General features: G+C 48.5%; 6 protein-coding genes across 6 annotated transcripts; 4 read left to right on the top strand and 2 right to left on the bottom strand.

Annotated features, from left to right (window-relative positions):
• Positions 1-26: 26 nt before the first annotated feature.
• Positions 27-1,409, bottom strand: LACBIDRAFT_232312 (uncharacterized protein; the record flags this gene model as incomplete). The annotated part of the gene is made up of 5 exons (XM_001877335.1): positions 27-176; positions 223-885; positions 945-998; positions 1,048-1,119; positions 1,179-1,409. Coding segments are annotated over 5 exons (1,170 nt in total), but the record flags the coding sequence as incomplete, so codon positions are not given.
• Positions 1,410-1,834: 425 nt separating this feature from the next.
• On the top strand, positions 1,835-2,429 carry LACBIDRAFT_313675 (uncharacterized protein; the record flags this gene model as incomplete). Its single annotated transcript, XM_001877698.1, has 3 exons — positions 1,835-2,005; positions 2,052-2,113; positions 2,165-2,429. 3 exons carry the CDS (start codon positions 1,835-1,837, stop codon positions 2,427-2,429), a joined length of 498 nt encoding a protein of 165 aa, XP_001877733.1.
• A 274-nt stretch (positions 2,430-2,703) lies between these two features.
• On the top strand, positions 2,704-5,100 carry LACBIDRAFT_313674 (uncharacterized protein; the record flags this gene model as incomplete). Its single annotated transcript, XM_001877697.1, has 14 exons — positions 2,704-3,196; positions 3,246-3,269; positions 3,328-3,424; positions 3,487-3,582; positions 3,637-3,720; positions 3,776-3,839; positions 3,890-3,991; positions 4,041-4,046; positions 4,094-4,206; positions 4,255-4,612; positions 4,662-4,732; positions 4,784-4,838; positions 4,890-4,957; positions 5,007-5,100. 14 exons carry the CDS (start codon positions 2,704-2,706, stop codon positions 5,098-5,100), a joined length of 1,725 nt encoding a protein of 574 aa, XP_001877732.1.
• Positions 5,101-5,220: 120 nt separating this feature from the next.
• Positions 5,221-5,472, top strand: LACBIDRAFT_313673 (uncharacterized protein; the record flags this gene model as incomplete). Its single annotated transcript, XM_001877696.1, has 1 exon — positions 5,221-5,472. One exon carries the CDS (start codon positions 5,221-5,223, stop codon positions 5,455-5,457), a length of 237 nt encoding a protein of 78 aa, XP_001877731.1. The 3' UTR covers positions 5,458-5,472.
• A 1,720-nt stretch (positions 5,473-7,192) lies between these two features.
• LACBIDRAFT_313672 (uncharacterized protein) lies at positions 7,193-7,848 on the bottom strand (the record flags this gene model as incomplete). Its single annotated transcript, XM_001877334.1, has 3 exons — positions 7,193-7,446; positions 7,495-7,507; positions 7,561-7,848. The coding sequence occupies 3 exons, from the start codon at positions 7,846-7,848 to the stop codon at positions 7,193-7,195; spliced, it is 555 nt and encodes a 184-aa protein (XP_001877369.1).
• A 4,460-nt stretch (positions 7,849-12,308) lies between these two features.
• LACBIDRAFT_246621 (uncharacterized protein) lies at positions 12,309-14,479 on the top strand (the record flags this gene model as incomplete). Its single annotated transcript, XM_001877695.1, has 6 exons — positions 12,309-12,552; positions 12,602-13,791; positions 13,844-14,002; positions 14,153-14,285; positions 14,307-14,332; positions 14,381-14,479. 6 exons carry the CDS (start codon positions 12,309-12,311, stop codon positions 14,477-14,479), a joined length of 1,851 nt encoding a protein of 616 aa, XP_001877730.1.
• Between the last annotated feature and the right edge of the window lie 459 nt (positions 14,480-14,938).

Here is a 14,938-nt window from a genome sequence, read left to right as displayed (position 1 = left end):
ATCAGCGTCTCAATTCACTCACGTGACTACAACACATGTCCTTGAGGACTTTCAACTATAAATCCCCCATCACACACTAGAGTGCCCCGAAGATAGGTTTTATGAACCCGCCCCTTCAACACAAGCCCCTCGTATGGCGAGATCTTATTCTTGAACCTGAGATTTTCTTTGGTAACCTAAATCACGTTTAGGTACTGTTCACGTATACCGCATAAGACCTACCTGCAAGTCTGCTTCGGGATCCCAGAGGACAAAATCCCCGTCGTAACCCACAGCTAGCTTTCCTTTTGTATCACCCAGTCCTCCGTGTTCTGCAGTTCTGGTGCTGATCCATTCGACCAACTGGCCCAGCGAAACCCCCCGTTTCCTGCCTTCAGTCCACAGCAAACTTAGGCCCAGCCCAAGAGTGCTGATACCTCCCCAAGCGCTCATGAAATCACCCGTCTCCATATTCTTTAGCTCGACCACACAAGGGCTGTGGTCGGATACAACACAATCGATCAGCCCTTCCTTCAAGGCATCCCAGAGCTGATCTCTGTTGGATGACTCACGGACAGGTGGGCAACACTTGAATTCGGTATGGCCACGAGGAATGTCCTCAGCGGAAAGACAAAGGTAATGAAAGCAAGTTTCTGCCGTCAGGGGAAGCCCGGCCCTTTTCGCTTCCCTAATGATGGGCAGCGCTGAAGCTGCTGACAAGTGAACAATGTGGCACCGCAGCGAGGGATATAGTTTGAGTAATTTTACGATGAGTGAGATAGCATCGGATTCGAATGTCTGTGGCCGCGATCGTAGAAAGGTTTCGTATTCGGTCGGACTGGCCTCGCTATTGAGAGAGATCGTGTTGTCAAGTTCTGCATGGAAGAGCAAGACTGAGGACGAATTCTGACACAAACACAAGTGGAGGTTACAAAAGCCATTAAGTAACGGAAAAGGGAGCTTACTTCCAATTCTCTCATCGATAGCATGAGATCCTCCTCTTTCACGCAAGGGAATTCCTAGCAGAAGATGTGGGATTGAGCCAAAAGCTGCCGCGTGTCCACGCACATCCACACCACTCTCTATCAGAAAGCACTTAAACCCTTTGACACCAGATCGGACAAGGGGGACAAGATGCTCCTGTAGAATGCGCAAGAGGATTTATTGCCTTCCTTGAAATAGAGGGGGCGAGTACGAACCTGATTTCCAGGTATAACGCCTCCCCAGAAAGCGACATCGACGTAGCATTGACCCCGCGCAGCATTTCTTTTGGCATCGAGGTTGGAAACCGTCGTTGTTGGAGGGATAGAGTTCAGCGGCATGTCGATGAGAGCGGTTATACCTCCAGATGCAGCTGCTCTGGTTCCAGTTGCAAAACCTTCCCATTCAGTTCTCCCGGGTTCATTGAGGTGGACATGAGCACTACGGAGTTACCAACCGGCTTGGGCAGATCTAGGTAGCGAACGGTACACACTCGACTAGCCCCGGCAGGACAACAAGATTACCAGCATCTACCCAGGTCGTGACGTTGAGATTGGCAGGTAAATCACTTCGTGTGCATTGGCGTGCTTGAACTTCTGTGATCTTTCCTGTTATTTTGTCGACGATGATTGTAGCAGGTACTGGGGAATGGTGTCCAGGAAGAATACTTTGGCCCGTGCAGACTAGTAATTGTTCCATGGATGTGTTTGATAAAGAGCTATGTCCATAATAAGCACATGAGTGGAGTGCAGGTACACAGCCCTGCAATTGTCAATAAATATGTAAGGTGCTCGGCACCGTCCTCCTCAACAATCTCACCTTCCTCAACGATTTCAAGATCCTCAAAGCCAGCAACTGCACAACGAGCGCTCTAATGAGCTATCACTCTCAATCCCACTTTGATCCTAGCCCTCGCCGCCTTCCATCTGTACCACATGAATCCAGACGTGCCTCTCGCCCGCTACCAAAAATTCCGCGGGCACTAATGTGCAAGCAATGCCTGACATGCATCACGTCCAACAATGTTCTCCTTCCTCTATCAGCTGTGAGTGGATGTTCCCCTTGACTCTAATAATCTGACTTCCTCTTAGATTCCCCCGGATTCTCGTTCTTTCAAGGGGTTTTCAGGCAAAGCATCGCTATTCACAGAGACGTGCGCCTCTCTACCAAGCCTCCCCGTTGTTGCTGCTAACCTTTTGAGCAGATATAATGTAAAATTGTCGAAACCGGGAGTGCAGCTCATGGCTACGGGCGCGCACACCATGCAAGAAATTACCTGCTTGACATGCTCTTCTTATCTGGGATGGAAAATTGTGCGCGCCCATGAAGAGTCGGAGCGGTGGAAAGAGGGAAATTGTCTGCTAGAGCTTGAAAATCTTCATGTCCAAATCGACACCATTGCGCCTTTGAATCTCCCGTCCAATCCAAGCCGGCCAGACTCTGACTCCGGTTCGGATTCTGGCTTCTAAACGTACTTTATTTTCGGTTTTACCACGCATGGCCCATGGGCACGATACCCTCATCCTGTAATTCTACCACTCATGAATAATTTATTTCAATACTACGTAAAAGGATAACGTGACGGCTAACAAGGAGAAATTTGGCAGAAATGAATGCTTGAAGCAGGTTCTTCTCAGCAACAATTCCCCGTTTTTCTGCCATCTCGATTGCCCTACCTCGGGTTTCTCGTACAAGTTCATGATATCTTGTTAAATACCCCGTCTTTGACGAACAAACTCTACTATGGACCTCACACATGAGTCACCCGTGAATCCACTGGATGCTTTGCGCTCACCAGAGTCCAGCCACTTCGACCAAAGACTTTTGGAACGTGATTCAGTTGTTGGATCTGATTTCAACGAGATTGCTCTGGATGACGACGGCTCCTTTTCTCCAGTCGCCCTCACTGCTCGACCTTTTGACCTCTCGACGGAACCTCCAGCCCTCTCGATTCGCGAAGACGCAGATGGGAGGCCCAGGAGTTCTTCTTTTTCCCTACCAGCTAACTCTTTGATGAGCCGATCTCACAAGAAATCCGCCTCCACCACTACCATTCGCTCGTCTAAAGATCTACCGTTCCTTTTCTCAAGTCCCGAAATGCAGGAACAAGAGGAGACAAGGAAAGCTGCTCGGGGAAGTATAGATGGACAGCAAAAAATTCAAGAGGAGTTCGCACGGTTACAAAAAGAAAAAGCGGATAAAAGCCACAAGTCGGAGGAGGGTACAATCGACTGGGGTGAGTAACGTACCGCTCAAGAACGGTCACAGATTCAGATGGTTTTCAGACTTCTGGGGGGCAGTCATTTCCGGTATGGCGACGCTAGTCAACCATGTGTACTGTATTATCATCAACTCAATACAACCAAGATTACCAGGGTTTTGCTTCTCAAAGACCTAAAGAATTGGCACAAGCTATCGCTCGAGGAATACCAGGGACTCTTCGTGGGATGATGTGGCAACATATGTGCTTTCTTTTTGTTTTTTTGTTACTTTTGCGGCGTCGTTTGGTGAACGTCGTGATTCTAGGGCGGCCTCAAAAGACCCCGAATTGGAAAGTGCATACCTTAAGCTTCTCAAAGACAGAAGTACACATGAAAAGGCCATAACTCGCGATCTAGGAAGGTCAGAACCCTGAATGTGTCGCATTCCTATGAATTGACTACTTAACCCCTGCAGAACCTTTCCACACCACGACTTCTTTACCGATGGTCAGGGTATTGGACAAGAGAACCTCTTCAACGTCTTGAAAGCATATTCATTGTACGGTACAATAGTTCTACGATTACCTGTTTCGTCGCTCACCCCCTTGCAACAGATATGATCCTCAAGTTGGCTACTGTCAAGGTCTTCCTTTTATTGTTGCAATCCTCTTACTCAATGTAAGTTTTGTGAAAATCACAAAATTTTGTGCATCTTACACACGCTGTAGATGCCGGACGAAGAAGCTTTCTCGCTGCTTGTTCGATTGATGCACGTGTATGACTTGCGTGGTCATTTCCTTCCTGAAATGCCAAAGCTGCAGATGCGCCTCGTAAGTTCGTTTGAGTAGTCTCAAGTACGGACTTACACTTTTTGATCAGTTCCAGGTTCGTGTAATCGATGTGAAATCGTGGCAAATTTTCATTTTTATCAGTTTGACCGATTGATTGAAGAGCTATTGCCAGTTCTTCACATTCATTTTCTTCGTCAAGGAATCAAGTCGAGTATGTTCTGCTCACAGTGGTTCCTGACAATGTTCAGTTATCGGTAATTCCCCTCTCCTCGCTTTTGTGTGGCCTGCTCAGATTACCAAAGATTCCCATTGGAGATCGTCTTCCGCATCTATGACAACTGTCTTGCCAATGGAATTGAAGCTATCTTTGGTTTCAGCATTACGTTGCTCAAGAAGAACGAGGAAATCCTTCTCTCTCTCAAGTTTGACGAAATATTGAACTTTCTAAATACGCGGCTGCTTGATAGATACAAGGGAATTATCTCCGTATCCTCCCAAATTCTAAATCTTATCCTCCTCCAGGTGGAACATTTAGACTCAGCCAACCCAGAAGACGGTGGAGGAAGACATAATGTGGACGAATTCGTCAATGACGCTGTGTCATTGCGCATTACGCCCTTCATGCTCGACTGCTATCGACACGAGTATGAAGACCTTGTCGTGCGTTCCTTGCATCTTGCTTACCATTTTTACTAAGAATCTTCTATAGCGGGAGACAAATAAGCATGCCTTGGAGATCGACGAACTTCGAAGGAGCAATCGCTCGCTATCGACCCAAGTGTTAGCCTCATCCCGTTCTTGGGTTCACAGAAACTTATTTTGCGAACACAGAAAAAATCTGGAAGCCAGCCTAGCTCAACTGAACATTGAACATGTAGATCTTTTAGTGCGTAATCTATATTTTGATGACGAGAACGACTGATAACATGAGTAAAAGAACGATCTTGTCAAGCAACGCTTGCACAACGAAGAAATGGAGGAGGAGCTCGTTCGCTACAAACTATTGTAGGTTGTGTTTCTCTGCGTTTGATGATTATTTGACCTGTACTTGAAGGTATGCCGAAGCTATGCACGAGAACCAAGATGCACAATCATCACATCGTATCTCCCTTGCTCAGATGTTTAACCTGAAGAAGGGGAGTTCGTAGATTGTGGAGACCTATTTACACCATTCGAGGTGAGTGTAAAAATTATAACATCAAACCGACATTACCAACATACCCATCAGAAACCGCAAAGCATATCTAGACACTTGTGCATAGCTGGCGATGAGGACCAAGGTAACTACCACCGCCGCCCACCAGCCCCATCTATTGAAGAAAGAGTTGAGAGAGTCGAGAATGCGTACCAACAAATATTATGACCAGACGTTTACACAATCGTTCCCCAGCCCAACACGGAGTCGTGGGGTAGAGGTAAGTAAATCCCCGAGCAGTCCCAATGGGGAACTGCTTTATCTCAATTACTTGGATTACCTTCTGGAAATCGGTCATAGGCATATTTGAACAGCCTCTCTGAGTAAGAATATGTTTTTTGTTTGGATCAAATTCACAGGAGTAGGTAGCAATCAAAGAAACTTGCAAGAGTACAAATCATTCGGGCCGCGACTTGGCCGCAACCATGAATATTACATGTAACAGAACTCAACAAGGCTTTTCCAGGAATGTACTTTCTAACAACGTCAGCGGAGTTGTTCAGTCTCAGAATTTGGCCTGGTAACATATGAGAACGCCGGTACTAAAAACTTCAGTCCGGAGGGGGGGAAACTCAACACCTCCTTTCTGTAAGAGGTGAGCTTCCGGAATAATATGACGCTCATCCTCTGTCTCAGCATCCGAACATGAATTGACAACGACAACCAGAAGGTGGTAGGCAAGTGGTAGGAAACTGATCGCGGAAACTGAAGGCCTGACAGCTTCAATGAAGCCAGCACCCAGCGCTTGCCAAAACTGTGCACAACTCCAACAGGGTTGGGCTCACGTCAACGGCTCAAAGTACATAGGACAATTGCAAAGTAAGAAATTCTTTCGTTTATACGAGAGGAAGTTTCTGATAGTAGGGTTTGATCTGGATAGACACCAAGTGTGGTTCGATACTACCCTCTGCAAAACTCTCGAGAGGACAGCTATTCTCAAGTCTTGCACCAACTAGATCTCATGACTCTCCCTCACAACTCAATTCCCGACCCTTTTTTGAACGTTCCTGAAGAACTATGGTTGGAGATCTTCTACGCGACAGTCGGTATATGCATCGGTGATGGCGTAGATTATGTGCCATTCGCTGCCATCCCTCTCCAAGAACGCGACAGTCCGCACGTTGAACGGAGGTGCTTCGCGACCAGACGCACCTTGCTTCTAGTTTGCAAGGCATGGAATGCTCTTTCCATCGAGACTGTGTATCGGATGATACGAATCTGTCGCGGAACCAACACATTATTGGATTCTCTTTACATGGATACTTCCAGTGAGAAAGCCGGAGGTGGAAATGGTTGTTTTGTTCGAAACGTCGAGATCAACTGAAGAGTCCAGGACTTTGATCCGTTCAATCCAACCATTGTTGCTCAAATTTTAGCTCAGTGCCCCGGCATGGTCTCGCTCGCCCGGCCATTTGCCTTTCGTGGCGTGAACTTAGCCATCTGCAAGGTTCGGGTGAGCGATAGTTCCCTACAAAGTCCCCATACGCAGGTCACCCCTCATTTCCCAACTCTATCCGCTTTACGAAGGGTGGACTGGTGGCTTCCATTGACCATGCCTTCCCGGCGGCCTGATCTCTCGTCAACCCAGGTTTTTCACGACCTTCTGGGAGACATAATCAAACATGCCCCCAATCTGCGATACCTTACAATCGGGGGGCCACCCAACTCATACATATCTTCACAACACTACCCCTCTACACCCATTCTTTCTCTTCGCAATCTGACTACATTGAGACTTGAATGTGATGTACGGTTCGACAACGGCAACCTCACAGCCACGACTTGGCAGCTCCCAAATCTCACACATTTGCTAGTTGGGGGTTCGTATTCTGTTGCGATTCCCGTCATAGAGGCATGTGGCTCTCATCTCAAGGTTCTCGAAATCATTCGAAAGTCATCGTGGATAACAGATGAATTTGTCCCTGCCATTTTTTACGACTTCCTCTCCAGAGTTCCCAATCTAGAGGAGTTCAACGTCCCACTCGATGCCTTCATCGCGGGATATCGACCAGAACCACCCGCCTACCCTCCCACGCTACGAACTATCAGACTTTACCTTGGTGGTCAGTCACCCACGTGGCTTTCTGAACAAGTGTTTGACTTTTCAAAGGTCCCACATCGTCTTCCCAAGTTGGCGCAGTTGGTCTTCTATAATCACGGTCAATGGCAAGAGGTCTTCCAGCAACCAACCTTCTTGCTTGCCAAGCAAACTTTAGAAGAGCGATTCTGCAGCATTGAATTTGCTTAGGGTTGTTGAATAGAGAAGGGATTTTGTGCTTTCTCCTTGAGTCGAAACGGTCTGTTTCAAATAGAGGCAGCTCGGTTGAAGCACTCTGGAAGCACTCACCTTGAAAGTGCCACTGGTTGCGACTCGCGAGATATTAGAAGAAAGTCTGAGGATTCTTCACATGGCCTTGAAAGTCCAAAACATTTTGCCCAAATTTTGCCTTCTCGAGTCCTCGTAACCGCGGACTCGGAACAGTATACGTAGATTTTGTTTTCTTCGCTGAGGTACAATGGAGGTTACAGTGAATTTGAAGGTGGTATATTGGTGGTATATATACAGGAAGAGTTCTCGTGACACCCTGTGAACATCTGGTTGCGCACAGTAATGCATGTCTCTCTCATGGACCCAGCGCAAAACACGACTGGCGTCTCTGCTCAAAAGTCGCGGGGACGAAGATGCGGACGGAATTGCCATCGATCGACTGATGCACGGTCAAAGGGTGATCGGGAAGACTTGTGAGCATTGTTTAGAACTCTACTAGGGAACAACCTGTCTTACGCAGAGCAGCAAAGACCACCGACGTAGACGCCCTGCGATTCCAGGACCAAGATTTGGACACTGTAGGGACCTTGGATTATGGCCAGTTTGGCGTGGTGCGCGCTTTCACCCGACACCTATTGCTCATCTCACTTTCTCAGATCGATGTTGTCGTCTGCCGCCTTGATAGTAAGGTCTACGTTCGCAAGTCTGTCGACAAGCGATTCGCACTAAGGTCACGCGATGTGTGTCCGCCCCTCTTTGGTCCCTATCTTCCACCTCACTCGCTCTTTTAGCAATGCTCACCTCAATTTGAGCGGGATATTCTCTTACGAGCTGCGAAAACGGACTCCCCATGGGCGCCCCACCTTCTCTGCGCCTTTCAAACTCCAACCCATCTCAATCTCGTGATGAACTACGCGGAAGGTGGCAACCTCTGGGACGTTCTCGAGTCCAACCCCGACGGCACCGTCCCGGAATCGGATCTGCGCTGGTGGGTTCCCCAAGTCGTCAGCGCCATTCATTGGTGTCACACCCAAGGTTTTGCACACCGCGACGTCAAACCCCACAACTTTGTTCTCACACCCACCGCGCATGTCCTACTGATTGATTTTGGCTCGGCCGCACCGCTTCTTCCCCCACGCGTTGACGGGTCGCAGCTCATCCCCCAACGATATTGTCTTGTGCCCTGTGGGACGTGTGACTACATATCTCCTGAGATATTGAAGGCACATGAGGAAGCCTTGGTGGCTCTTGAGATGGAGGATGATGACAACAGTTTTCCTATTGAAAGGAAGGAAGCGGACGGGTATGGGGCGGAAACAGACTGGTGGAGTCTTGGTGCAATGCTCTATGAGATGGTCTACGGTGTCGCACCGTTCTTTGCGCCTGATATTAAACAGACATACACGAATATTATGAATTACGAGGTCATTTTCTTGTCTTATGCGCCTCTTGCCTCCCTGACCTTATTTTTTTTGTTCTTTAGAGGAGCCTCAAATTCGATCGACGAATTGGGGTTTCCAATGACTACAGAAATTTTCTTACCAGGCAGGACATCTTTTTCTAAATTTTTGGTACTTCAGCCCATCTATTGGCAGATTACTCACCACTGCTGAGCGCCGTCTTGGACGCCGAAACATAATGGAAATCACAGATCATCCATTGTTCGATGGCGTTGATTGGACCACGCTTCCTATCCGTAATTGCTGCATCCTATGGCCAGATTGCCGGCTGATTGTAATTCAGAATCTCCCCCACCTGGCCTCCACCTCCCTCAATTCAGCTATATTGAAACTCGAGCTGCTGCTGTCGGATCTGAGGCAGTTCCCGGATGCGAAGAATCTCTATCACAAGGTTTTGCTTTCTCAGCCTTATTCCAGTCCTCTGCAGCCTCGTCTTCTCGGAGTTTCTCTGTTCTGCGATCTACTCCTGCCCCTTTGGCGTCTTCGGATGACGAACGTACCTCATCATCCTTCATTGGTTTTTCATGGGGCCCAACGCTTGACGCATTCCCAAGCCAAGAGCCATCTACTCCCCATAGCCTTGAGAAGGCTGCTATGTCACTCCGTCCCACCTCCATTCACCGCACCCCTCTTGCATCTACCAGCTCTCCACTGACTCCTTCCAGCGAACCAAAGTTCTTCACTCCCACCCCCTTCCGACATCCCTTTCACACACCCAACCGACCTTATGCATCTACTCCACATGGCGTTCTACCGCGCACCAGCACACTGCGACGCACAGTACCGCGCCGCAACGTATCAGACCGCGAAGCGATGAAGCAGCTTGTTGACTGCGTTAGCATGAGCGCAAGAAAAAAGGTGCTGGAAAGTGGTCGGAAACCACGGATACTCGGCATTATTCGACCCCGATCAGCGTCTGTTGGCGGTACTGGGACGCTGAGGAAGGAACTTAGATTTTTTCCGACAGCCACGCCGATCCCCGCACCAGACTATCACTCGCTCACAGCATACAGTGAAAACGAGGAGTCTTTGCCTCAACCCCTCAAACCCAGTGTGCCCAAACCCAAGTTATCTCGCATTATTGTGGAGCCTGAAGAGCGGGCGACGTCTGCTTCTGAAGGAACGGATTCTGAGGGACCCCCAAGCCCCAGCCCACGTCCAGGGTCTGCGATGTCCATTATCTCAAGGAGAAGCGGTACCCCAACATGGACGGGACGTATGAATGGTTTGTGCTCGAACAGTAGTGGTACTGGGTTTATAAGCAACCCCTCAAGCGCTGGTTTAAGCGCAACTTCGTATTCATCTTTGGGTATCACTCGCTTCAGGTCCGGCAGCTTAGGAAGCCGATTAAGCTGCAACAATACGGAACTCTCACACTCCAGGGACGCTTCCACTGTTACCCATCTGTCCGCAGCATGGAAGATGTTAGAAGACAGCTTGCAGGAGAGATATGCCGCTTTATTAATGGATATTGAAGGTTTGGAAAAAAGATTGGAGAAAGTTGTGCTAGTCTTGGAGAAATAACACACCGTGTTTCCGGCAACCTAAACTTGAAGTGTTTGTAGATAGACGTAGATGTATGGATACCTTGATGGGAATAAACGTCTGTCTTGCGCATTCTGTCAAATGGTGATCATATGCGAATGGTCTTCCTGACAGATAATAAGCAGCAGTGCAGTGAGGAGGCAAGTTAGGTCTGGTGTCTTAAATTATTCCTCCGCCTATCCGCCCACCCGTAACTTTTGGTTCATTTTATCCAAGCTCTTCTCGACGCGCTCAATCGACCTCGGACCAGCTTCTCCATTCTAGTCTATCATCTCCAAATTCATCTCCAAAAATCAGAGGACATCTCGGTTTTTTTTTTGCCGCACTTTCGAATTCATTGGTTTTCTGAAAGATCGTATAGTCGTTTGATGGCTTTAACGAAACCGCTTAAATTCACAGATTAAAAGCGACTTTTACATTCGAGGGTTTGTGTGGGTCGACCTGAGTGGTGAACATGACCTAATTTGTCTCGGGATCCTCGATTGATTCTAACCACTTCTTAACACCTTCGTTACGAGAAAGACTTGATGCATGAACATCTTTTGTCTCCTTCTCGCCCATCCTCGAAGACTGCATCCATAGCGCGCACACTCCATCCATCAAATCAGCGAAGCGATTCTCTTCTGGTGGAACATTTGATGTTCCGTCCCTGCTATGTAGAGTGTAAGATGTGGATCCAGATTCTTCATCTTCTACTCTGGGATAATAAGCATCCCTCGACTGTTCCCGGACATATTCAATAAAGGATTTTGAACTCCAGACTTTCATAGCGGCCGTGGCATAGAAGAGATCAACAATGGCAGCAGGTGGCCATTCACTGGTGTCTTGTGGCTGCCGGGCATCAGAGTTGTGGGGAGCATGCTTAGGTATAATGTAGCCAAGCTGAGGTGTATTGAAATGGTGCAGTGTAAGGCGACTGGACGGGCCCTCTTCGTCTGCTGTATCTGGTGGATTGTAAGGAATATCATCAACAGTCAAACCAAAGTTGGGTGTCTTGGATACTTAAGTTTCAGAATAGTCCTGGATGGAAGTAACAGCAAACCTTCAGGAATGCTATGTCACCAGCTCCAAATGGGATATGGAGCAAGTCGGCTAACAGAAGTCCGTTCCGAGTGTCATTGATGTTATTAATGTCATCATCTGGTCCACCACGGTGATGGATGAGGTTTGAGATGTACTTGATTGAGTCAGAAAGTTGTCATAGAAGATTGGAAGGCCACACATTGCTTCCCTTCGCATGGGGGATAATATGGCACGCAGTGCAAAGTCCCCTATCTCATTTGTTATCACACAGGTCCCATCTCGCCCAACCACATTGATCTTAAAATCTTTGGGGCATATAAAACTTGAAGTAATTGACGTTCTGTCGTCCGCTGCATCAACATCGACAAGGCGGGGTCCACCTTGAAAGGCAAATAGCATTAGCAAGGTATTAAGTATCGTATGCTGGTCACTCCACCTTACCCTCCGAGACAAAAAAGTATGAACAGGCCTCTATAGGTGCTGCATAATCACCGAGATCTGGACCATCTTTCGATAGGGAGAGGTGGCCTTCTCGGCCGTAGATGGCAAACCCCAAAAATCGAAGCCATTTTAGAGGGTTAACAGCAAAGGTGTTGCATGTATGAAGTGGGATCGACAGTGCAAGCTTGGTTTGGGTCACATCGGGGAAAGACAGCCATAACCTAACTTTGAGTGTGGTTGCAAACATGATCTACAGCCCTTGGTCATTTCTGGTCGGCGAAACGGTACTGAAATCTACAAGAAATCTATGACGCGCGCGGAGTCCATCCCGTATTACATCAGCATTTGAGGCGTATGATTTACGGTCTTGAAGCCGGGCCGCCGTGCTTTTCACTGTGGCATCGCTGGTCTCTCTCAGTCGCCATGCTAGGTTGCAGAACGGCAACAAGACCACTTACCATCGCAACCCGTCTCCTTCATTCTTCCTCGCGTCGTTTTAGCGAACCCTTTAATCCCGCTGCCATCGAGCGAGCTGAAGATGAGGTCGACGTTTGTATTGTCGGTGGTGGACCCGCAGGGATCAGTGCCGCCATACGTCTGAAACAACTAGAACGGGAAAAAGGCAACGAAATTCGCGTCGTTGTGTTGGAAAAGGGGTCTGAAGTCGGTTAGTTGCTCTCCAGATCTTCAGAACGCCTATTAACATTCTCGTCCAGGCTCGCACATTGTCTCTGGTGCTGTAATTGAGCCTCGTGCCCTCAACGAGCTTCTCCCCGACTGGGCCTCCACCAAAACACACCCGCTAACTCAGCCAGCTGTATCCTCCAGTATGCTATTCCTCACCAAAACTCTAGCCGTTCCCATCCCCCATCCCCCACAAATGAATAATAAAGGTAATTATGTTGTTTCTCTCTCGCAGTTCACCCGATGGCTTGCTGGGATTGCGGAGAATGAATATGGCGTCGAAATCTACCCCGGCTTTGCAGGAGCTCAGCTTCTCCTCAGTGACTCCCCAGACTCTACGGACCCATGGGGAAACTTTGCTCACAGCGTTCGCGGCGTCGTCACCAACGAGGTCGGCCTCACCAAAGACTTCCGCATGAAACCTTCCTTTGAACCTGGCATGGCGTTCAGGGCCAAGGTCACTCTCCTTGCCGAAGGTGCTCACGGCTCCTTGTCGAAACAAGCAATCAGCATGTACAATCTGCGCAAGGAATCTCAGCCACAAACGTACGGTATCGGGCTCAAGGAGGTTTGGCGCGTCGATCCAGAAAAGCACGATCCGGGCAAGGTCATACATACCATGGGCTGGCCGCTCACAAACAGCACGTACGGCGGAGGCTTTGTCTATCACATGGACGGGGGTCTCGTTAGCCTGGGTATAGTCATCGGTCTGGACTACAAGAATCCCTATCTAAGCCCATACCGCGAACTACAACGCATGAAACACCACCCCTACTTCCGCAAACTGCTCTCTACAACTGGTACCACACCCGTGGAACGTCTCTCGTACGCTGGAAGGGTATTGACTGAGGGCGGGCTCCAATCCATACCAAAACTCAATTTCCCAGGAGGTGCACTGATTGGATGCTCGGCGGGCTTTGTGAACGTTGCCAAGATCAAAGGGACGCACAATGCCATGAAGAGCGGGATGTTAGCAGCTGAAACTGCTTGGGAAGCTATTCAAGCAGACCACCAAGGGAAGGTGGCAGATATGTCAAGCTACGACACCGCTTTGCATAACTCTTGGGTGCAAAAGGACTTGCACGAAGTGCGCAACCTTCGTCCATCTTTTAACACTGTGTTAGGAATGTGGGGTGGTATCGCGTACTCGGGGGTTGATTCCCTTTTTTTGAAGGGACGCGTACCTTGGACATTCAAGCACACATCAAAACAATCAGAGAAGGTTTGACCCCTAAAACACCTTTACATTACCAATTTGACGTCCATCGTAACAGTCTTTGAATGCCTCTCTGGACGCTTCTCACACTGAATCAGCCCAGCAACATCAACCTATTGAATATCCACCTTTTGAAGAACCGCTATCCTTTGACCTAATGACGAGCGTTTCGCTCACAGGCACAAATCACACCGAGGACCAACCCGTCCATCTGCGCGTCATCAAGACCCGCGAATATATGCGCCAACTCAATGGAGCCTCCGATGGGAAAGGCAACGCTGCTGCAGGTGCTGGCGTGGCTGCTGTGGGCACTGAAACTGAGCTTGAAGATGATAAAGCCGACAAGACACGAGAAGTGACGAAGGAGGAAGAAAGGCGAAGACGGCATGTCTCGGCAAACGTAGCAAACTTCGCAGGACTTCTTGGACGGGCCTGCCCCGCTGGAGTTTATGAGTATGTGGACGTCGAGGATGGAGCAGAATCTGCTGCTCAAAAAGCGGGTAAAGGTGAAGGGTGGGGAGGGAAGAAGTTGGTCATCAATTCCCAGGTAGTTGGTTTCTCATTTTTTTCTTCAACAACTGATTTTTTTCTTGAGAATTGTATTCACTGTAAATTATGCGACGTGAAGGTGCCCACACAGGATATTACATGGACTGTACCTGAGGGAGGAGGAGGACCAAAGTATAGTGAGTAACGTCCGCCGGAATGGCATCTCTAATCATCTACCGACACTGCTAATCTTGCTTGCCTACAGCTATTACTTGATGTTTTCGAAGTATCAATATAAACATTGTCCGCCCCTTTCCCTGTAGTTAACCACTGACGAGGAGCAACGTCGTCAGATCCTGATCAACAACGTCGGAAAGCATAGTTCCCAGTTTTTCAAACAGATCTCCACTAAGCTTTTCCTTCATTGTCCCTACACCTCCTGCGCTACTACTAAATCGATCCCTTGACACTAATAGATGCTGACGCGGCGGCCCTCTCATGGTCCCAGTGCTTGAAATCACGACGTGAACCTCCTCTGTCGCGGCCTTCTAATGAGTCAGGCATCAAATCACAAGCTTGCGAAAGTACTGAAACACTATCCACGACACGGCCTCTATCGGTGAGAAATATCGTTACAGCTCTGCCAGCGAATGACAGATGGGCT

The sequence above is a fragment of the Laccaria bicolor genome, genomic scaffold, assembly GCF_000143565.1.
Source record: "Laccaria bicolor S238N-H82 LACBIscaffold_5 genomic scaffold, whole genome shotgun sequence".
Taxonomy (NCBI): Eukaryota; Fungi; Basidiomycota; class Agaricomycetes; order Agaricales; family Hydnangiaceae; genus Laccaria; species Laccaria bicolor.
Note: the sequence above shows the minus strand (reverse complement) of the source record. Positions and strands in the feature narration are given on the sequence as shown.